Source organism: Poecilia mexicana, unplaced genomic scaffold (assembly GCF_051168715.1).
Source record: "Poecilia mexicana isolate PSO_F unplaced genomic scaffold, ASM5116871v1 scaffold_13, whole genome shotgun sequence".
Lineage (NCBI taxonomy): Eukaryota > Metazoa > Chordata > Actinopteri > Cyprinodontiformes > Poeciliidae > Poecilia > Poecilia mexicana.
In genome coordinates, this window is record NW_028263382.1 from 4,629,561 (window position 1) to 4,646,488 (window position 16,928).

The following is a 16,928-nucleotide window of genomic DNA, read 5'->3' on the forward strand; positions in this document are numbered from 1 at the left end:
ATCCCGTTACGTAATGGGCGGAGTGAGGCGAGATTCCTTTGTACTGAAGAAGATCTGTGAGTATTATGGGATGTCGCAGCTCCATATGCCAGACGCTTCACACCTTTTATCTGTTTTCTTTATGTAATAAAAACAATAGATATGAATTAGTTTGGCCCTTTTATAGAAATGAAAAATGAGCCTCAGTCCTCTGAAGGATTTGAGCTGAAAAGGTTCAGCAGATTTATTTTAGACAAACAGGAACAATCCTTTAATCCGGCGCTGCTCACCAATACATGATGCCTGATTATAATATGATCGACAATCTGCCTGCTGGATTACGATGGATTTATGACAGCTCGGAAATTCATCTGCAACTTCCCTCAAGTGTTACTGAAACTGCTGCTCAGAGAAGCGATCTTTAAAAATATTCATTAATAATTCTACCAAATTCACCGAGAGCTAAAAACACCTTTATCATTTCCTGCATCTTTATTTTAAATGTTTAAAAGTTTTTAGAAGGTAAAGAGAAAATGAACTCATTAAAAAACAACAGAGAAGTTGAGGTGGAAAGTTGGACTGACGACTGGTTCATGTTTAATTTGCAGCCAAAACAAAAATATATTCCATCCATTTTCTAACAGCTGGTTCCTTAGTGGGTCAGGAGGAGCTGCTGCCTCTCCAGCTGACGTTCTGGGCGAGAGGTGGGGTCACCTGGACAGGTGACCAGTCTGTCACCGGGCAACACAGAGACACAACCAAACCTGACAGTCATGTTTTTGGACTGTGGGAGGAAGCCAGAGAGAACCCACCATGCACAAAGACTGGGGCTGGGAATCGAACCCAGAACCTTATTGCTGCAAGGCAACAGCTCTACCCACTGTGCCACTGTGCAGCCTTATTGAGATGATCAATGCTGCTGAATTTGGTTTAATGCTTTCAGCTTAAATTAAAAGATTTTAAACTGTTTAACGTTTAAATGTAAGATTTTAAGGAGCTGGTAGGTTTACTTTGTAAAACTTCAAAGAACAATATTCATAGCTAATTGTTTTGTTGCCATAGCAACAATCTGATGCTGCGAGTTTAATCTTTGAGTTTGAGCTGTTTGTTCACAGATACAAATGAATAAACTGGATTATAGCTGATTGTTTTTAGGTTGGCCAGTTAAACTCCTCCTCCTCTCCCAGATTAAATGTAACACAGAAGCTGCTAGAGCTGCTGATGTTGTAGCAGCTACAGGGGCCCCTCAGTCAGATTCTGCCCCAGGCCTCATCAGCCTTGGACCGGCCCTGCAGGATGAGGTAAATCTGCTGCACTGAGCAGAGATGAGCAACAAACAGGAGATTTAATTCAATGCTGCTAATGTGGCTTTAGCAGCTCTGACATTTCATGTCTGCTGAGTTTTAATAAGAATCTCAGAAACTGTTTTGGTTGCTGGAGTTTATGGGACGAGAGTTTCAGATCTCTGCTCGGCCGCACGCATCAACTCTGGCTACGTGGACAAAGCATTTGGTGTGGGTTGGTGCATCTGTAACCAGAAAAATAATAATAATATAAAACCAGCGTAATGTGTGACATCGAGGAGAGGCTAAAGCTCCTCACCTGCACCTGCACGATGAGGTTAGCGCTGGTTCGTTAGCCGCTAACGCTCCGACCAACCAGGAACACAGACATGAACTTTACAGGGCAGACAGCGCCACACGCTGGGCAGCGGGTTGAGGTGGAAACGCCGCATAATTCTTTGTTCACAAATATAAATCATTCTCACCGCTCCTCAACTCCTCTGAAAGAAAGACTACAAGTTATTCCTGTGGTTCACATAGAGCCAGGGGAGAAACTACAAACTTTCTGAGGTGTATATGAACATGTCATCCCCCCCATGACATAAACCTGTACAACTCATCTTTAATTAAAGTATCAATAATAATAAATGTATAGATTGCTGCCTACAGGGCAATTAAAAAAGAGTGAAACGGAAAACAGGGCAATATTTCATCATTTAATATGTAAGTGAGCCAAAGAGCCACTTCTGTTAGCCTGAGTCTAGCGCCACCTATGGGCTGCAGGTCTGAGGCATTTTGTTAGCAAGTTTTCTATCATTCTTATAGCTTGATAGGAAGCCTGATCCAAACTGGCAACCCACATTAATAACATAGTGAAATAATATTGACCACAAAACAGAATTTATAAAAATAAAACATTTTTCCTACACAATCCTAACAAATGCTTTTAATGTTGAAAAAATAAACGGTTTCTCTTCATAATATTTATTATTTACTAGTGATCTATTTGTATGATTTGTTCTATTGCCATTTATATTCATTTTCTGTCTCAGTCTCTTCATTGAGGTTCTTCAGGTTCTGCTGTTCTGACCCATCCAGTCTGACCCTCTGTGCGCCACTGAATATCGCCGACCCATTTATTAATGCCCCCATTAATCACATCTGTATTTTTGCGGAGGTCTTGCTTCTAAGCACGGTGTTTTATCAGGTGGACATTTTAAAAAGACGCGGGTTGATAGCAGCTCACCGCGGCGTAGTGTCCGTCGCTAGGTAACCATGACAACAGCGTCAGTTCGTAGCTGAACTTAATATTTCCCGTGTTTTGTTTTGGTCATTATTATTAGACTTATTGATGATGTGTGTGATAGGTGTGTCTATCCGATATTTATAACAATACGGAATAAATCGCGTCCCGTATCGGTTCAACAACCACCTGCCATTTTAGGCTAGCTTAAGGCTTAAGCTAACCTAAAACCCTCCTGTTGATACACTGACATTACTTACCTTCTGTCTTTCAACCACTTTGAAAAGCTTTTCTTTGTCTCTCCAACATCTTTTTCCGTCCCTCTCTTCCGGAGTTTTTCCTGCCGTCTATCTTTAGCTTCCTGTTGTCAGAGCCCCTCAAATTAAAAAGAAAACGCGCCTCGGCTCGTTCTGGAAGGGGAACCAAGCTGCCTGTATGGGAGGAGAGGCGCCTAATCAGCGCTGTTCTTCTGTTATTGATCATTTCATACACAAACAGCTGTAAATGCTGTAAATTTTTGCGCCCCTCTAGTGCAGCGCCCCCATGCGTTGCATACAGTGCGTACCCACTTTTTGGGCCACTGCACAGAGCTGCACACCCAGAGCTAACACGGTTCGTCTTAAACTCACCTTGACGTGGACTTCTCCAAACGATCCGCGCCGAGGTCAACCTCAGGTCAAGCAGCAGCAGCGCGAAGCTGTGATTGGTCCGCTCTGCCAAACGCAAACTGTAAACTCATCTTTTAGAAATACATTTGCTCCGCCAGTGAAACGATCACAGCAAGAGAGACGCTTTCAATCCGGATTAAATTAAAAACAAAACTTTTTTTCTTTAATTTATCCAAAAACAACAACTCTTGGCCTGGCGGGGGAGATGGTAGGACTTTCTGTCCTAAACATCACAAACATAAACGCGGGTCTGCTAAACTACCTCCATGTTCCAAGAGGTTTTACAGAAGGCCGTCCAGCAGGGGGCGTCAGACACACTGGGTTTTATTTACAGGTGGCAAAGGGGGAGAGGTTGGAGTCCTCAGAGCCGAGCCAAGAACAAACTTTTCCCTCCTTTGCAGATTTTTGCCAGTATTTTTCAGATCATTTTCTTTTTGGACTTAAAAACAAACTCGTGTTTCCAGCCATAAAGTTTGGATCTGTTGCTCTGCTCGGCCTGCTTCCTGCCGGTTCCGATCAGATCATTTATGTTTTTCCATAAAGTTTCTTTTCCCAGGCGGTCTGATGATCCGCCGAGATCATTCCTGCCTGGAATCTGCAGCGTGTCTGGATTAATCTGGTTACCATGGCGCTGGTGGAGCAACGGGCGGACATCATGTTGGTTTGGGTCAGGAGGGCGGCCATGTTTAGCCCAACCAGAACCGGTTCTGTCCAGAGGAAGAGGAGGTAGGATGAAGCTTCAGCAGGAATCAGGTGAAAATGAAAACTTTATTGGTTGAAACACAAAGACAAACTTTACAAAATAAAAGTCAATAATTCCTCGTGATTTCTCTCTCTGGTTCGTCCCTTTGGCTTTTAGAGGAGGAAAAATATCCAAACACCAATTCACAACGCAAAAAACATAAAAGCAAACCCGACAGACGTCCAGCAGGGCGGCGCCGCTGCACAACAACAATGGAAGCAAGCAGCCGCGCTGCAAAAAGCAGATTATTATAAATACACAGAACGATTGAATTCAGCTCCTAGTGAAAGGCTTACGAAGCTCATAAAGCCAGGAGAGAATCACAGAAAAACCCTAAAAACTCTTCACTCCTCCATTTCTTCTTCATGTCCATTTAGAAACACCGGCCGTCTCTCCATCTGCTCCACCTCCGTCCGATTCACTCCATTTTAGACATCTCCAGCTTTGTCGTCTGAGTTTCCTGAAACAGAGAGATCAATATGATTCATTGATTCATTGATCTGGTTCATATTCATCCGGGATGTTAGCCTGTTAGCCGTCATGCTATCGCTGTTAGCATTGTCTGCCGTCCTGTAGAGCTGACAGGAGCCTGCACGGTTTGATCGTTTTTAATAACGTTTCATGAACAGCAGATCTTCATCAGATAACCTGTAATAACTTTATGCTTCACACTGAACCACCACCAACAGGAGAACAGAGAAGCTAATCAGAGTCTACCTGACTGACTCCGTATCATCATCAGTAAAATAAACAGCCCAAGATGAAGGCTGCTGGTTAGAGGATTAATTCAGAACAAACCAACATGGAGGACAGACTGATGGAGTCTGCTCCAATCAGGATCAATGACATCATCGATGATTAAACGCAGTTTACGCTCCTGCTGACGGATTCATTTCATTTCACGACCCAAAGAAGACGAGACGACCCGAAGACCGGATCTGAACTGGTCTCAGCCGGATCCACCGGGTCGGTCAGCAGTACTGGGTTCTGGTTCTGGTCCTCAGATCATTAATGGCTGCAGCAGCTCAGCCCTCCTGTCATCGCCATGACAACAAGCATGATGTAACCATGGCAACCAGTCACCTCTGCTGGGCGATTGGCTCCCCCTGCTGCTTACATGCAGGACAACACCGAGTCTTTTCTGTGCATCAGGTAACCATGGTAACCCTCTGGGAGGTCAGAGGTTAAAGTGGCTCAACTGAACATTCATCACACTGGAATACCAGAACCAGGAAGTGAAACCAGGAAGTAGAGCTGGCACCAGGAAGCAGGAACTGACCTCGTCTGAGTCCAGCAGAGGGGGCAGCGCTCTGTGGAAACAAGAGGAGCCAGTTAGCTGAAGGCTAGCTTGATGTTAGCTGGAGGCTAGCTCGGTTTGGGTTACTGAGCGGGATCTGACTCACATGTCGGCCATCGATGACGGGATGTTCTCCTCCACCCACTTCAGATCTTCATCCTGTCCCGACACGTTCACAGCAGAACCGCTTGATTAGCAAACAGCTGAAGCTGATGAACAGGTGGTGATGAAGATGATTACAGAGCTCACCACTTTGTTGGGTCTGGCTGTCCCGTTGGTCTCGGTCTTCGTCCCCCTCATCTTCATCCCCTCTGAAGGGAAACAAACAGCAAAGCTTCAACATGTCAGAGTTCCTGGACCAGCTGAAGGCGCCGGAGGAATAAATGTGGATCACAACCAAAGTTTGGTCCGCTTCCTGTTCACTTCCTGTCTGTGCTGAACCGTTCAGTAATAAATCTGTAGGAACTGCAGCTGCAGAATCTGGTCTCCATAGCAACAATCCAGAACTACAGAACCAGATGTTTACAGTCTGACCCGGATGGAAACCACAAAAACTGTAAAATTATCATTTGAAGCATAACGTGACTTCAGCTGGCCTTAACCTTTTTACTTTCTAGTTTATCTTTTTAAAGCAGTCGCCACTGATGAACGTTCCTGTCAGATTTCTGCTGCTGGAGCCAGCCAATCAGAGCTCACGCTTCAGACACGCCCACTTCGAGTCTGCAGAGAACCTCGACTCAGACGGTCAACAAGCTTCAACATATAAGAAACACACTAAGCCTCAAGACTTCAGTCATCTGCTGCTTTTATAAACATATTAACTACTTAATAGGGATTATCATGGGAAGTTCACTGATTTCTTATTAAATATTAAAACCAGTGATCCCCTGAATCAAACAGGAAGCAGTTAAAGGTGAAGCTAAAACTTCACTTCATAACAAACTGCAGCTTCACTGGAGGCTGGGAGGAAGGGCTGAGGAAGACAAACGATGAAGGTTTCTGACCAAAAGCCTCGTTCATCATGGGCTCCTTCTCCTCCTCATCCTCACTGTCAGCGTCCACCAGGGGGCTGAAGGCGTACCTAACACACACAAACACAGTCCACTTAAAACCACAGAATAAAACATGACCCAACCCCAGAACGCCTCATACATCTGATTATTGGCCGACGGTCGCCATAGGAACATGATGACCAATAGGATGACGGAAAACAGGAAGCGCCAGAAAGCGTCTTGGATCCAGACTTCCCTCCAGTCCTGAACCAGCAAGGATGAAAACGTTAGAGAGGTGATGACGAACAGACAAGAAGGTGTCTCCTTACTTACAGAGCGACACCTGGACATGGTGAAGTTCTTTGCCGTCCAGATGATGAAGATCACTGAAGCTGAAAACGACACAGAGCTTTAGAAAGGCAAGAAGAGGAAAAGGAGGAAGAGGAAGCATTCACGCACCGATGACAGCAAAGATGAGCGTGTTGCTGAAGTGTCTGAAGAGAGAGAGCTTCACCACGTTCCTCCTCAGCTTCAGGAGCTTCATCGTCTGAGCCAGACTCACGAAGATGTGGGGGCAAAGGTCAAGGAAGCTTCATCATGAAACTGAGACGCTACAGCTAACCTGGACCAAATGCTCCAAGTAGACCTAACACAGACCGCCATGATGGAGGACGCCAACAACATGGAGGACGCCAACAACATGGAGGACGCCAACATGGAGGACGCCAACAACATGGAGGACGCCAACATGGAGGACGCCAACAACATGGAGGACGCCAACAACATGGAGGACGCCAACAACATGGAGGACGCCAACAACATGGAGGACGCCAACAACATGGAGGACGCCAACAACATGGAGGACGCCAACAACATGGAGGACGCCAACAACATGGAGGACGCCAACAACATGGAGGACGCCAACAACATGGAGGACGCCAACAACATGGAGGACACCAACATGGAGGACGCCAACAACATGGAGGACGCCAACAACATGGAGGACGCCAACAACATGGAGGACGCCAACAACATGGAGGACGCCAACAACATGGAGGACGCCAACAACATGGAGGACGCCAAAATGGAGGACGCCAACAACATGGAGGACGCCAACAACATGGAGGACGCCAACAACATGGAGGACGCCAACAACATGGAGGACGCCAACATGGAGGACGCCAACAACATGGAGGACGCCAACAACATGGAGGACGCCAACAACATGGAGGACGCCAACAACATGGAGGACGCCAACAACATGGAGGACGCCAACATGGAGGACGCCAACATGGAGGACGCCAACAACATGAAGGACGCCAACAACATGAAGGACGCCAACAACATGAAGGACGCCAACAACATGAAGGACGCCAACAACATGGAGGACGCCAACAACATGGAGGACGCCAACAACATGGAGGACGCCAACAACATGGAGGACGCCGCCAACATGGAGGACGCCGCCAACATGGAGGACGCCAACAACATGAAGGACGCCAACAACATGGAGGACGCCAACAACATGCAGGACGCCAACATGAAGGACGCCAACAACATGGAGGACGCCATCATGAAGGACGCCAACAACATGGAGGACGCCAACATGAAGGACGCCAACAACATGGAGGACGCCATCATGGAGGACGGCAACATGGAGGACACCAACAACATGGAGGACGCCATCATGGAGGACGCCAACATGAAGGACGCCATCATGGAGGACGCCAACAACATGCAGGACGCCAACATGAAGGACGCCAACAACATGGAGGACGCCATCATGGAGGACGGCAACATGGAGGACACCAACAACATGGAGGACGCCATCATGGAGGACGCCAACATGAAGGACGCCATCATGGAGGACGCCAACAACATGGAGGACGCCAACATGAAGGACGCCATCATGGAGGACGCCAACATGGAGGCCGCAAATAACATGGAGGATGCCGCAAACATGGAGGACGGCAACAACATGGAGGACGCCATCATGGAGGACGCCAACAACATGGAGGACGCCTCCATGAACGCCATCATCATGGAGGACGCCTCCATGAACGCCATCATCATGGAGGCCGCCAATAACATGGAGGATGCCGCAAACATGGAGGACGGCAACAACATGGAGGACGCCATCATGGAGGACGCCAACAACATGGAGGACGCCTCCATGAACGCCATCATCATGGAGGACGCCTCCATGAACGTCATCATCATGAAGAACGCCATCATCATGGCGTTCTTCATGATGATGACGCCATCATGGAGAACGCCAACATGGAGGACGCCAACAGCATGGAGGACGCCGCCAACATGAAGGACGCCATCATGGAGGACGCCATCATGGAGGACGCCGCCAACATGGAGGATGCCAACAACATGGAGGACGCCATCTCAGATGAGGAACCAGCAGAGAGAAGAGGCAGCAAGATTCTCCACAGCTAAAAAGGAAAGGTCCAGTAGCGGATATCCACCAGCAGAGGGCAGAGTCGAGCACAGCCAGAGGAATAGCAGCCAGAAGAACATCATCTTCAGCCTGAAGACAAAGGGAGGAGGAGGAGGAGGAGATAAATGTGAGAATAAAGGAGGAAAGAGAAAGGAGGATGAGAGAAAATAAATAGAAAGAAGCTAAATCAGTCGCTGACTGGTTCTCAGAGGCTTTTTCTTATTTTCAGTTTTCAGATTAGAAATCAAACACTGAAACGAGATTCAATCATGACTGAAGGTTCTGACGCTGTAAGGATATCCACCAGACAACGCAGGAGTCGGTCAGAGCCAGAACCACGTCACACACTATCAGGCTCCGGTCATCGTTTCCCCGATCCTGCAGAACACATGGGTTAGACTGGGCCAGAACCGGGCCACAACTGGGTTGGAACAGGTCCAACAGAACCTGGCCAGCGGGTTAGAACCTGAGCCACTGAAACCGGGCCAGCGGGTCATAACTCACCGTGTGGACCCGCAGGATTCCCTCGATGATGGAGAAGAGCAGGTAGAGCAGGCCGACGCCGACCACTCTGTGCAGCAGGGCACCCAGCCTGGGCCTGGCAGAAACAGGGGGGGTAGAAGGTCACAGGGTTAAAGGTCATTATAGCGTAGAAATAAAGAAAATCTACAAATCTGGGAATCATGAAACTTAAAGCATCCGTAACATCAACTCTGGATGCAAAATACTGAGTTTGTTTTTCTTATGTAATTAAAACACATTAAAACAGATTTCTGTGAGTTGCCAGAGTGAGGCATCTCACAGCAAAGATCCTCTATGCAGGACAAGAGGAAGTTCAGGAGAGAACCCAACGGATTCGTCAGCAGTGTTCTCGATTATTTTAATCTTTGAGACATGTTAATAAATACATGCTGTCAGAACCCTGAACCGGCTAGGAAGTGATTCATGGTTCTGGGCGACCCGTTCTCTCCAGGTCTGGTTCTGTTGTACCACTGGGGTCACTGTTTTCTGATGGCAGCAGCAGCTGGACTCACTTGACAATTCCGTATCCCAGACTGGCAATGATCACCAGAACTCTGGCCAGCGTCCGCTTCACGGCCGAAAGCACCTCGGCAAACACCACTGCTCCCTGGACTGCAGAAGGACACATGACAGGTCAGGAGGTACAACCAGGAGGAGGAGACGTTGGCTAACAGGCTGACATGATACCTGGCTAACAGGCTGACATGATACCTGGCTAACAGGCTACCTGCTAACAGGCTGACATGATACCTGGCTAACAGGCTGACATGATACCTGGCTAACAGGATACTTAGCTAACAGGCTGACGTGATACCTGGCTAACAGGATACTTAGCTAACAGGCTGACGTGATACCTGGCTAACAGGCTACCTGTTAACAGGCTGACATGATACCTGGCTAACAGGCTGACATGATACCTGGCTAACAGGATACTTAGCTAACAGGCTGACGTGATACCTGGCTAACAGGCTACCTGCTAACAGGCTGACATGATACCTGGCTAACAGGCTACCTGTTAACAGGCTGACATGATACCTGGCTAACAGGCTGACATGATACCTGGCTAACAGGCTACCTGATAAGCCCTCATAGCTGATGCTCTGGAACTCGGCGTAGTACACGGCTTTCTCCAGCATGCCCAGGAAGATGACGCCGCCTATCCAGAACTGGATCCGCAGCAGGCTTCTCCAGTAGCAAGCAGACAGAACCAGCCACAGCACGGCCAGCAGCACATAACCGATGCACATCACCATGTAGAACTGCAGAGACACAGACAAGTTAGCAGAAAGAATTAGCCAGTGGAGTTAGCAGGAGGAGTTAAAAGGAGTTAGCCAGTGGAGTTAGCAGGAGGAGATGGACGGAGGAGTTAGCAGGAGGAGTTAAAAGGAGTTAGCCAGTGGAGTTAGCAGGAGGAGATGGACGGAGGAGTTAGCAGGAGGAGTTAAAAGGAGTTAGCCAGTGGAGTTAGCAGGAGGAGTTAGCAGGAGGAGTAATTGGCTCACCCCTTGCTTCAATGTTCTCCCGTTTTACCCATTTTGGACATACCTCCAGCGAAAGCAGCCCTCTGAGGCCAGTCACGTTTATAACCCAGACAGGAAGTCTGATGACATCATGTTTCAGATCTTAACTCTAAATATATTTTATAAACTAAAACATGTTTCAGACAGATTTGCTTTCTTCTGATAATTCTGGCACGTGGATTTTGTAAAAAAGGTTTAAAAAAATGTATTTAATAAACAGAAAATAAATTTTAAAAGCTGGGATGTTTTTATCTGCTGCTAAATAAATTAATAAATTGAGATTTTATACACATCTTAACCAGGAGACATGTTCAATGTGTGTGTGTGTGTGTGTGTGTGTGTGTGTGTGTGTTGGGGTCTCACCACCATCAGAGGCCACTCGGTGGCTGAGATGAAGCCATGAGGTCCCTTCATGCTGACCTGAACTGGAAACAGAAACACAGAACCAGTTCAACCAGGAAGAGACCAAACACTCTGTGTGTGTGTGTGTGTGTGTGTGTGTGTGTGTGTGTGTGTGTGTGTGTGTGTGTGTGTGTGTGTGTGTACTGACGCTGCAGTCTCCATGGCCCGGTTCCGGTCTTCTGGACCTTGATGATGAACATGTAGGGTCCGTCCTCCCAGGACCGGGCCACGATGTCGAAGTCGCTCTGAGGAACAAACAGGGTCAGCTCCCTGACCTTTCACCCCGCAACAAGCCCTGACCCGGTTCTGGTGACCCAACAAACCTGATTAGAGGAGCCACCAGCAGCCTGAGGACCAGAGAAGAAGAAGAAGATCAGTTGAGTTCACATGAAGGTTCTGGACCACAGGTCCAAACGGCTCTGATCGGAACCGGACAGAACCGGGCCGTACCTTTGGTTCTGGTTTCTTAGCTTCCCTCCTTCTCCTCCCAGAGTTTTCCTTTGAGTCAGAATGGAAAGACAACATTAGAGTTCAGAACCAGAACTGGACCGGCTGATACGGCCGAACCAGAACCACACTCAGTGACGATGCGTTCACTGACCGCAGGTAAAAACCGAACTTGTTGACCTGAATTGTGAACTGGTCCAACAGGTCCGGTTTCAACTCCAAGGCTAAAGTATTGACCAATCCAGAACCGGGTCGGGTCCAAACAGCAGCCAGGGTTTCTGCTGCCTCCAGCAGCACAACTTTAACCTTTTAAAGGTCGATTCAAGGTCACCGTGAGTTACGTTAAAGGTCACAGAATCTATGCTGCTGTTTTACAGTCCTGACGAGTGTCAGCAGCTCTGCAGCTGGACCCGGCTCGGTTCTGGTCGTGAAAAGGCATCAGGAGAACAGCAGAATGATTCTCTCTCTCTCAGCTGGAGGAAACCACAGATTCACTGAAATTAGTTTACTGACGTCGTCCAGGCAACAGCAGCCGAGTTGTTTCTTCAGCTGTCTGTGTCCTCCAGGTCTCGATAACTAAATTAATTATTAGAGGTGTGCCGATCGATCGGTCACCGATCACAATCGGGCCGATTTCCGTGAAAAAGTGCATGATCGGTGATCGGCGATCATTGTCTCTTTTACCGATACCGATCACCTGCATCTCATTTCCAGCCTGCCTGTGCAGCTGGTCTCCTCTTTCCTTCACTCTGCGCAAACGCGCAGCAACAAATCCTAAGCGATGTGGAACTATAACCACTGAGTGAATGGGGAAGTTTGCTGCGTGTTGCGGCGGAAAATTGAAGCAGGTCAAAATTCATCAACACGACGAATCTAATATGGCATAAAAACAATGAGATACTTGACGGAGTTTGGCTACATCGAGGCTCACTGCAGTAAAAAAGACATACGGAGGATCAGACAGCAGGTAAAGCAGCGCACAGCTACAAACATCACCGGATTAGCATGACGGTCAGAAAGCTAAACAAATAACCTGGAAACTTATTTAAGTCTTCGAGCTGCGATGTAAGACGCTGGTTCTGCTCTCCTGTTGAACCGCTGCTACGCTACAGGTAGTAATATTTGACAGACGGAGCTTCGCTTCTGCTCCACCTGGTAGTGACTCTCACACCGAACCTGCTTAAAGCTGCAGCATCTAACTTAAAAAATACATTTTACATCCGTATTAAAACTTTCGCTGTCCTAACATGAGACAGATAATCTCTGAAAAAATAATCGATCTCCTCCCTGATCTGCATAATTACTCCGCTCAGTCAGAAACAGCCAATCAGAGCTAGCAGTAACCAGCTAGCCGCCATGCTAACAGGAAGTTTTCATTCAGTAACTCTGGATTGTTTATTGTAATGGATCCTGTTTTTGCCTTTGAATGTTAAGTTTTATACTTGAACTTTTTGGCAATGTTGAGAGGTTTTATTTTGGCTCTTTGCATTATTTAGCCTCTTCAGAGCCTTCATATGTTATCAGTCTGTTAAAGATAGTTTTATCAATAGCAGTACAATTTGCACAATGCCTGTTTTGTTTAGTTTTCTTCTTGGAAAAAGTTATTAAAAACAAGTTTTTGTCTAAATTAAGGTGAATTCATGGTTCCTTTTTCCACATAATGTAACCGGTAGTGTTTATGATAATAATAATTATGTGATCGGTATCGGTGATCGGTATCGGTGTATCGGCCCTCATGGGTGATCGGTATCGGTATCGGGAGGAAAAAACCTGATCGGCACATCCCTATTAATTATTATTTCAGCGATTAATCAGTTCGTATGTACTGGCTACAGAAGTACAGTTAAAGCATTTTTAATTAAATAAATTCAGGTTTAATTTTGAGTAATTTGTATATTTAAAGTCTATTTGAGGAATTTAACTTAAAAAGAAAAAATGATGAGAATCAAAGTTTCTTCCTGTTTCTCCCAGACAGAACGAGGCGTTCCTGCGGTGACATTATCAATGTTGCTGCTTTTGGACCCACCAGAGCTGACGATGATGATGGTGGTGGCAGCGGGTTCTTCAGCGCCACGGGCAGGTCGAACTCCGCTACGCTGAACTGAAACACGAAGCAAACAGCTTTAGTTGCGTCTTCGTCTCCGACTCGGCGGCTGCTCATCCGGCGGTCCTCACAATGTAGGGCTTTATCTGGCAGCTGATTGGCTTGTAGGTGTGATTGGTGAAGGCCCCCGACCCCCCCTCTGCTACCACCAAGACCGAGTTGAAGTAGATCTCTGGATTCAGCTGGGAGGAGACACAAACATCAACTGAGCCATAAAATCCTACAGAAACACAGACACTTGAAGGCAACGTGCCTGGATAACAAGATTAAAGCTGCAGGAACTTAATAAAATGTTTTAGTGACAACTGTCACCATGTTCCGGAAACAGCCAATCAGAGCCAGGAGGTGGGTCTTAGCGCTGTCAATCACAATCTCGTGTGGCGCTGCTCATCCCTTTGCTCTCTGCTACGCTGCAGCTAGCATAGCTAGCCTGTTACAATCATCGCAAGAAAAATTAAAACTAGCACAATAGTTTCCATTTGCATGACCACCAGAACCCGGCGGTACCACCAGACCAGAACCCAGCGGTACCACCAGGACCCAGCGGTTCCATCAGAACCCGGCGGTACCACCAGACCAGAACCCAGCGGTACCACCAGGACCCAGCGGTTCCATCAGAACCCGGCGGTACCACCAGAACCCGGCGGTACCACCAGACCAGAACCCGGCGGTACCACCAGAACCCGGCGGTACCACCAGAACCCGGCGGTACCACCAGGACCCGGCGGTACCATCAGAACCGAGCCGCTTACGTTCTTCTTGTAGACCTCGTTGTAGCAGTGGGAGTTCCTCAGGTACCAGGAAACCTCCATCTTCGAGGACGGGGAGCAGTTCTGAGGAACAGCTGAGACAAACACAGAGGGTCAGGGGTCAGAGGCCAGGCCGGGTCGGCCCGGACCGGGTCGGGTCAGAACTCACCTTGCAGGTGGATGCTGCTACCGTTGAACAGCGTCTTCCTGAAGACGAAGTACTGAGGCTTCTGGTTCTCCTGAAACACAACAAGAACCAGAGGATCCGACTGAACCAAACCCAGCAGCAGAACTACAGCAGAATGTCCTAGTCAAAGCCCATACCCAAACCTGACTGAAGTCCTGTTAAGAAAACTCAAAGATCCAAAGTTCGGTTCCTGTAAATAGAATTCGGAGGTTCTGGAGGCTGTAACCCGTCCATGAGTTCGGCTGCTCTCTTAGTGACGTCACACATACGATTCTGACTATTGAAAGTCGTTAAATTCTCATTAATCTGCGCATTTCCATGTTCGCCATGTTCTGATCAAATCAGTTCATGTTCCTAACTCGGTTTAATGACTGACCCAGAATCAGCTCCAAGAAGCAGTAGAACCGAACCAGAACCACCTGAAACCGAACTCTCTCTCCTCCTCGGAACCTTTTAGCATCACTAACTTTTAGCTAACAGGAAACTCACAACTCCGACGTCCACCGTCCACTTCCCCGGTTCCGAAACGGCCCGAACGAGTCCAGGTCTGGCCGCCAGCAGCAGCAGCAGCAGCACCGCAGAGCAGCAGAACCCAGAGCCGGTCAGACCCGGACCCACAGAACCCGCCATTCGAACCAGCAGGACGAAGAAGGGACCAACGGAGAGACAGCTCACAACAAGCGGGACACTTCCGGATTCATGGTGATGACGGCACATGAAGAACAGGACGGCGTTCAGGGACCGTGGGACTTTTTAAAGACCTTGAGAAGGTAGGAGGTTCCATGGCAACATAAAAATTTTAACTCGTTTTCTGCTTTATTGTGTCACTTACTGTCATATTATTTCTGTTTTGTTCTCATATTTTTGTGGTGAAAAACTGAAATTTTGCTGATTAAATACCTCCCTCCGCCCCTCAGCATGACTCTGTCTCCACCGTGTTTTTATAAACAAATGGAGGTACATCTCTAAAAAATAACCTGAAAGTTTGCTTGAGCCTGTTGGGATGTTTCATCCTCAGTGTTCATCACATTTTCATCTGAAAAATGGGGACAAAAATCACCTGGTCAGAAACGAGGCTCAAACTTTCCTTTTTAATGAAGCTGATAGACGAGCTAACGTTATCCTGATCTGCTGCTAGAAACCACTGGAAGACAAACTGAACTTCTTACTACTTTCTCCTACTACTCTGCATTTATTATTAACTGCATTTATTGTATACATTATGGGCTCAAGCTCATTTTCCTGTCGGTCATAGTTCAGGGTTGTTCTCTGAAGGACAGCTATACATTAACAAGCTGTTAAAATATCACAATGCTCTGCAGTCAGGGAGTACTTCTTGAAATTAAATAATATTGAACATTTCACATTTCTGCAATCTGGCACTTTAAAAATAAAATCTGATTTGATTTGACTGATAAAATATTATTTAAGGTTTCAGCTGTTGTTTCTGTCATTCTGGGGTCAGAGGGGTGAATAAATATGGTGGACCAAGTTTAACACCTGTGTAGAAAGTACTGTCAGTGCCTGTGTTTCTGCTTGGAGCTGACCCAAAGGAGACGTAAACTTGTTCTGGTTCTGGTTTCCTCCGGTTCAACTGAATCGTTTTTCTCCAATGTTTTATTATCTGATCAAACGTGTCAGTCTGAATGAGCCTGACTGTCTGCTTAGAGCAGTAGTGGCGCCAGGGGGCGCTAGGGGGTCCTACAGCTCACCCTGGAAAAGTCAGACAGTTTATCATAGCAAACTAACATGTTAGTCAGTACGAAGCTAATCAGTAGTAAGTATATCATTTTTTATCATAAGGACACTTATTGATAGTCAAATCAAGTGGTTAATTAGGCAATTAAATAAACACAAGTTAATTTAAAAAATAAATAAAACATTTGACAACATGACCCTTTGCACGTGACGTCACTCTCTCCACCACGATGGATGTCCAAACCTGTTCTGTCCTGTATAAAGCCTGTGGTAGCCTAATATCGCTCTTTTTTAGTTGATTTCGCAGTAAAATGCTCACAAAACCAAGCTTGTCATTTTATTTTAATGAGGAAAGATGCAGCAGTCAGTCATGGTGACTGGCAGCTCTTGGTTTAACCGCGGATTTACAGCGAACACTTTATACAAGGCAAGAAGATTAACGGTCATATACTTTATAAGTAAGTATGGTTAGAAAGATATCAAATATCGCATGATGGAGAAGGTAGCGTCTAACCATCAGTAACCATGGAAACAATGCCACGCCGTCAGGTAGCCTAGCATGTTTGGAAAAAACATGAGGCCTCGTCTTCTGTAGGTTTTTAATGCTGCTCTGGTTTCAGGGGAAACGCTGTTTATGACATAAATC

General features: G+C 46.8%; 1 protein-coding gene across 1 annotated transcript; it reads right to left on the bottom strand.

The window, feature by feature from the left end:
- Nucleotides 1-3,922: 3,922 nt before the first annotated feature.
- Nucleotides 3,923-15,301, bottom strand: tmem87a (transmembrane protein 87A). The gene is made up of 21 exons (XM_088011500.1): nucleotides 15,074-15,301; nucleotides 14,567-14,636; nucleotides 14,401-14,492; nucleotides 13,720-13,830; nucleotides 13,571-13,645; nucleotides 11,548-11,595; nucleotides 11,421-11,444; nucleotides 11,246-11,342; nucleotides 11,059-11,120; nucleotides 10,251-10,434; nucleotides 9,688-9,787; nucleotides 9,158-9,251; nucleotides 8,952-9,031; nucleotides 6,664-6,770; nucleotides 6,538-6,596; nucleotides 6,365-6,468; nucleotides 6,217-6,293; nucleotides 5,462-5,523; nucleotides 5,319-5,371; nucleotides 5,195-5,225; nucleotides 3,923-4,375 (listed from the first exon to the last, which is right to left on the bottom strand). Exons 1-21 carry the CDS (start codon nucleotides 15,299-15,301, stop codon nucleotides 4,334-4,336), a joined length of 1,800 nt encoding a protein of 599 aa, XP_087867626.1. The 3' UTR covers nucleotides 3,923-4,333.
- Nucleotides 15,302-16,928: the final 1,627 nt, after the last annotated feature.

Bases quoted from the DNA above. Each gene is read 5' to 3' on its own strand.
- tmem87a (XM_088011500.1), bottom strand. From the start codon at position 15,301: ATGTGCCGTCATCACCATGAATCCGGAAGTGTCCCGCTTGTTGTGAGC. The intron at 9,252-9,687 runs GTGAGTCCAGCT...TGTTTCTGCCAG, and splicing joins CTGGGATACGGAATTGTCAA to GCCCAGGCTGGGTGCCCTGC. The intron at 6,597-6,663 runs GTGCGTGAATGC...TGTCGTTTTCAG, and splicing joins GCTCATCTTTGCTGTCATCG to CTTCAGTGATCTTCATCATC.